General features: G+C 32.0%; 1 protein-coding gene across 1 annotated transcript in view; it reads right to left on the reverse strand.

Moving 5' to 3' along the window:
• Positions 1-1,910: 1,910 nt before the first annotated feature.
• Positions 1,911-6,028, reverse strand: part of LOC111638786 (disintegrin and metalloproteinase domain-containing protein 10-like) — a 10,744-nt gene continuing 6,626 nt past the window's right edge. Inside the window, exons 3-4 of the mRNA XM_023384543.1 lie at positions 2,708-2,883; positions 1,911-2,630 (exon numbers count right to left, since the gene is read on the reverse strand). Of these exons, the coding sequence (XP_023240311.1) occupies positions 1,976-2,630; positions 2,708-2,883 (831 nt within the window). The 3' untranslated portion in view covers positions 1,911-1,975. The remainder of the gene's footprint in view (positions 2,631-2,707; positions 2,884-6,028) is intronic.

The raw sequence follows: 6,028 nt of genomic DNA on the forward strand, positions 1-6,028 counted from the left end.
ACCGTAATTAAATTTTCCCGCAAAAATTAAATGTAAACATCGACTAAATAATAATACTTTTCTATGGCTGAGAGGTAAGATTTTGGACCGAACATGACAGATGCGTTCGCCTGTATATTTAGTCGCTCTGGTGCACATTATTACGTCAATTTGATATTATTTTGCGCTTTCTCATTAAAAAAATTCATAAGAACGACGTCAAAATGACGTAAGAGGGTGCACTATTCTGACAAAACAAGTGCGCCTTAGAAATATTCAGTAGAAATTCTTTTTTACCAAGAACGATATCTTTTCCTTGTTTTGAAAAGTGTTTGATCATAAAAATATTCGTTACAAAGTAAATTAATGATGAAGATATAAAGCAAAATGTATAAAGATACAATATATTTAGTCCATTATCAGAGAAAATTAATATGCGATATAAATTTAGTAATGTTCCTGCGTTACTTCATTATAAGTATTGCCAGAGAATAGATTTAATTTCTACTAAAAAGTCGGATGTTCATAGTGCACATGTCGCTTTGAAGGATCGGATTCGTGTTTGGATAGGATGTCTCAGAAATTTTCATTATTTAACTCATAAATGCCGTACTCTGTCTCTCATCGTAGACCCCGTTTTTTATGTCCTACAATACACATAATGGGCTTCAAAAAGTTGCCTCTTTTAATGCCCATGACATTAAAAGGACTTTTCTGGGACCCGAGCTTTAAATTATATCTTTTATAACATTAGTATTGTCAATTCACAAAGACAGGAAACTTTATTGTTGCTCTATACTGTAAGGTCTCTTTTTATGCGGATTATTTTTATGCGATTTTGAAGTTGTGCGGTTTGTATTCCATCCAAAAATTTCTTGGACAAACATTCATATAGGCTTGTTTAGGAAGCCCGCGTATAGACAGTCTCCAAAAATCGTGGAACGCTCAAAGCTTACTCCATTTGTTCCACTGACATATAACGTTTATGGATGTAAAGGACAGCTAGATCTACCTTAATCGCTTTAGTTCCTAGCAATTTTTGATATAAATGTAATTAAACATAAAAAATACTTAAAACTGAAAAAAACGAAAGAAATGCGTTAATTTTGAAGAAAAAGCTTCAAAGTTTAACTTCCTTTGTCTCGCCCTTCTGTGAAATTTAACACCGATGAGTCATTGTTTACACATCTGGATGACCTTGAACACAGCTGGAGTTGGATTTCCCGGGGCATTCTCATAGACGTCGCGGGAGGACAAGGGTTTAAAGTAGGGTGAACACTAGCTGGCCGTATATTTTTAAATATTTTTAAAAAATTTGGAGACTTAAAAAACATTCCAAAAATTCAAAAAAAAAATTTCAAAAATGGCCTTAAGGACCGTGTTTTATGTAACGCTATGTAACCTGCCCGAGTTAACTCGGGCGAGGAACTAAAGGGGTTTTAATTAACTCTTCACATCCAGATGTCAGTGATTTGTTTTTAGAGTGAGCTTTTGCAATTCGGGGATTCCCCTTGTACATGATACTTACCATCGACAAGTCGCTATTACATCATTCTGAGTTTCGCATTGAAAGGTATAAACTGTAATTGTTTTGAAATTAAATTTTATTTTAGCGGTGTTTTGTTCATTTTTATAATAAGTAGCGAGTTTAAATTTTGCTGATTTCAAGTTGCAGTAATAAGCAGCCTATTTCTTTTAATTTCTGCAAACTTTTTTATGCGGTTTTAAGTTAATTTTAACTCGTTGTTTTGGTTTTATGCGATTTTAGAAAATTTCGGAACGTATCCCTACTTTTTCAAAGCAAAAAGTCTTTTTTTATGCGAATTTTTTATATGCGCTTTTCTGTAGAACGTATCCACCGCATAAAACGAGACCTTACAGTATTAAATTAAATATATAAATATATATTTTATTACTTTTGAATTTACGAATTATGAATAATATATTCCAAATATGAAAATTTTTATAAATAAAATTTTTGAAATTATCTTCAATTTTATTTCATTGTTTCATTCGTTGTTTCGGGGATATTTTCATTATCTGCAATTCTTTTCTTTCCTTTGAATTTAAATGGAAGAATATCAACAAAGGACTTATGTTCGTTAGTCTTTTTGTTGAGGATCTTTTTCTTTTGATGACGTTGAGGAACTTTATGTTTGTGTCCTCCAATCAGCTTGACACTAAACGCTTTATTAAGAAGATAGAGAGATTTCTTTCCCGACTGATATTGAGTATAATCGAAGACCATCGAGTAATTAATTATCTCGGGAATATCAATTTTATGTATAAATTCACTTCTGATAGGCACAGAATTAGAAATCAATGCAATTGCTACATAATATTCCATCTCTAATTCTCTTATCAGTTGTAGTATTATCTGAGGAGAAATCATAGGAAACAATGTTATCAAACGGAAGAAAATGTCTTTGAATTTCTCATTTACATATAATCTTTCGTTAAAAACAATTTCGCTGTTCTTACATTCTTTGCGAAATTGACTAATTAAATATTTTCTATAAATTTTTATATATAAAATAGCCAAAATTATGCTACACGTCGTTAAAATCAGGAAAACCAGAACTAAAATAAACTGAAAGTCTGATTTTGAATAAAAATATCTTGACCATGAAATCATCTCGCATTCCGCAAAACTAGAAAAGAATTAAACAAATTATTAAAATGTAAAATGTATCTTTATAAAAATAATATTAAATATTTGGGAACTTACTTATTGCATACTCCTTTATAGGAAAGGCACGGTTCGTACCAACGTCTTTTAATTTCTTCACTTGGTTTTACGGAAACACCAGGGAAGAGATGAATGGGTTTACAAGAAGCAGTTGGACTGCTTTCGTTCATGCAGCATAAATTGCAAGCGTATTCTTTTTTCTCACAATAGCAATCCTAAATTATATATAAAATATATATTATCCGTCTCCTAAGTACAGTACACTCCAAATTTATTTAAATTTATAGATCTTTAACAGGGCACCATTTACAAGGGAGACAAAACAAGGTTTATGTAGGCTATATATAAATTGAAAAAGATATAATGCTAAGGGATTATGCTTTAGAAAAAAATTCGATATGAATAATACTTAAAAACAGTATTTGAATTACAGAATTGACCAATAATTAATTATATATACAACTAGCTGTTACCCGCGACTTCGCCCGCGGAGGTTTTGCAAGCAACCCCCATTTATATTCAGTATTTCAACAACCATAGTAATTGTTATATAACACCTACCGCCGAGAATGATGAGAATTGCCGAGAATCAAGCGAACTATTTTCAATTTGATCAATTTGGAACGTTTACAATCGTTCTATAATCGAACCAATATGCAATAACAAATTCGAATTTAAAAAAGTTCGAACATTTGGTTAAAAAATCGAAATATATAAAAATATTTATAACAATGTCTGAAAGGTTGTTAATTTAATACACTTAAGTACTTAATGAAGACTAAACGTAACAAAAAATCGCATGTAAAATAGTACAGTAAAAGCCGTTCTTCCGGTTAAGTCTTAATGCTCTCCCTCTCCCCCCGCTGGGGAATTTCGAAAAATCCCTTCTTAGTGTGCGTTTCCATGACGTACCCTGTGTACCAAATTTCACCTCTTTAGGTTAAGCGGTTTGCTCTGGGCGATGATGAATCAGTCAGTGAGTCACTCAGTCAGTCAGTCAGTCAGTCAGGACAAGCAATTTTATATATTTAGATTAAATCTCAGAATAGCGTGCTTTTAGATAGTTCATCCTCTTAAAACACCAGCGAATACTTTCGAGTGAATAGTCTCCATAAATATTAAAGATGCACCGATAAGCAAAATGGCTGATTACCGATTAATCGGCCATGCATTATCGGCCGATACCGATTAATCGGCCGATTAGCGTTAATAATTTATTGCGTTAATAGTGTGAGATCCTGGAGTTAATTGTACGGTTAATTATAACGTAGAAAAAACCCATTTTTCTCTGTCTGGTATTTCCATCCCTTTCGGGTCAGGTAAACAAGAGATGATCGAATATCGTCGCAAAATAAACAATCTCTTCCTTTGTTTGAGAAAGTTTATAAAATAAATTCAACACTTAATTGTTGGCGCATGGAAACTTCGACATTGTTTAAAAAGCTGAAGTGTTTCTGTGTTTAATTAATAGAACAAAATATATTTCTTTACTTCTGATATTTGGACAGCAACTACAAACAATTCTCCTTTTTTAAGTGTAACAGCCCACTGGTTGAAGGATGATTTTCAGCAAAAAAGAGCTGTTTTGCGAATTGTTCCCTTTGAAGATTCCCACACAGCTACACGAATCAGTAGATAGATAAACATTGTTCTTGAACAGTATAAGTTGACAAGTGATACGATATTCTTAGTACTGAGAGATTCTGCAGCAAATATGGTAGCTGGAATCGGGAATTACAACTTAGAGACATTATCATGCTTTATTCATACACTGCAGCTGACACTAAACGAATGCATATTTTCTCAACAAGATATGAAAACTATAATCACAGTTAATAGAAATATTGTCACACATTTTAATCATTCTGCTGTAGCTGTAAGCAAATTGGAAGATTTGCGAGACAAGTTAGGTTTTCAGAAACACAAATTAAATTAAGATGTTCCTACTCGCTGGAATTCTACATACTACATGTTGCAAAAAACTCGGAACAGCAAAAAGCCCTGGTCACGTATGCTATAGATAATAAAATTCCTACATTGAGCCCATATCAGTGGTCTCTCATTGAAAAAGTTGTTCTACTTTTAAGACCATTCGAAGAAATTACCGTGGAAGCCTTCAAACGAGAAACCAACTCATCTTCAATAATTCTCACAATAGAGACTCTGAAATTATTCTTATCAAAAGCAAAGAGTAATAGTTCCTTTAGTGGTATTAATACCACAATAGAAGAATTAAAAAATTCAATAAAAAATTTTTTTCAGCATATACAGGTATACCTCGACTTACGTCGTTTCGAGTTACGTCGTTCCCGATTATACGTCGTTTGTCAAAAAAGTATATGGAAAAATAAAAATCAAGTTTAAGTCATTTTATTCGACTTTACGTCTGTCCGCCACAAATATTGAAGTCGTAATATCACTAGAAAAGCGTTTAAAGCACATAAAATCATATTAAAATATATACATTTACAAGTATGTACTGTATTTACAGTACATGCATTCGTAAATTTAGATTACTTTTTTCTGTACTATATTAAAAACTAAAATTTATTTGTTTGTAAGCTTAAAATAGATCCTTATTAACCATACATTATTAAAAATGCATTAATAAATAAAATACAGAACGGGAATTGGCAATTTATGGTTTAGCCTAGTGACAAGTAGATTTGGAGACAAGTAAATTCGACTTACGTCGTTTTTCGACTTAAGTCGTTCTCCTGGAACCAATTACCGACGTAAGGCGAGGTATACCTGTATAGAAAATAAGTCTTTATGCTTGTCATTTTTATTAGATCCAAGATAAAAATGAAATTTCAAAAAGAGGATATGGTAGAGGAAATAAAAAGATGACCAATTGGTAGCTTAGAAGATGTTGATAATTCAAAATCTGAACAAAAATTAAATTTTGAAGTTTCTACTTCTGGATATGATGAAGATGGAGGAGAATCTTTAAGTTTTTCTAATTTATTTGATGAATTAGCTTCTGGTAAACGAAAGAATGAAGAAGAGCATGTTTTTAAAAAGAAAGAAAAAGCGAAAGAAATGAACAAACGTTTCGATCAAGAATTAGAAACATATTTACATTTACCCCTTAAACAAAGACATAGTGACCCATTTTTGTGGTGGAGAAGTTCAAAAGAACTTTTTCCTAATTTGAGCGAACTAGCTATGAAATATTTAACTGCCCCAGCATCTTCCATTGAAAGTGAAAGAATTTTCAGCACTGGAGGTAACATTTATGAGCCGGCAAGAAATAGGTTATGCCCTGAAAATGGTGAAATTCTCATGTTTTTGCATTACAATTTAAGGGTTTTACAGTTTGAATACTAAATTTTGATTTGTTTTATATCGAACACTTCT

The sequence above is a fragment of the Centruroides sculpturatus genome, unplaced genomic scaffold, assembly GCF_000671375.1.
Source record: "Centruroides sculpturatus isolate CEXI.00-Female unplaced genomic scaffold, Cexi_2.0 scaffold592, whole genome shotgun sequence".
Classification (NCBI taxonomy): Eukaryota; Metazoa; Arthropoda; class Arachnida; order Scorpiones; family Buthidae; genus Centruroides; species Centruroides sculpturatus.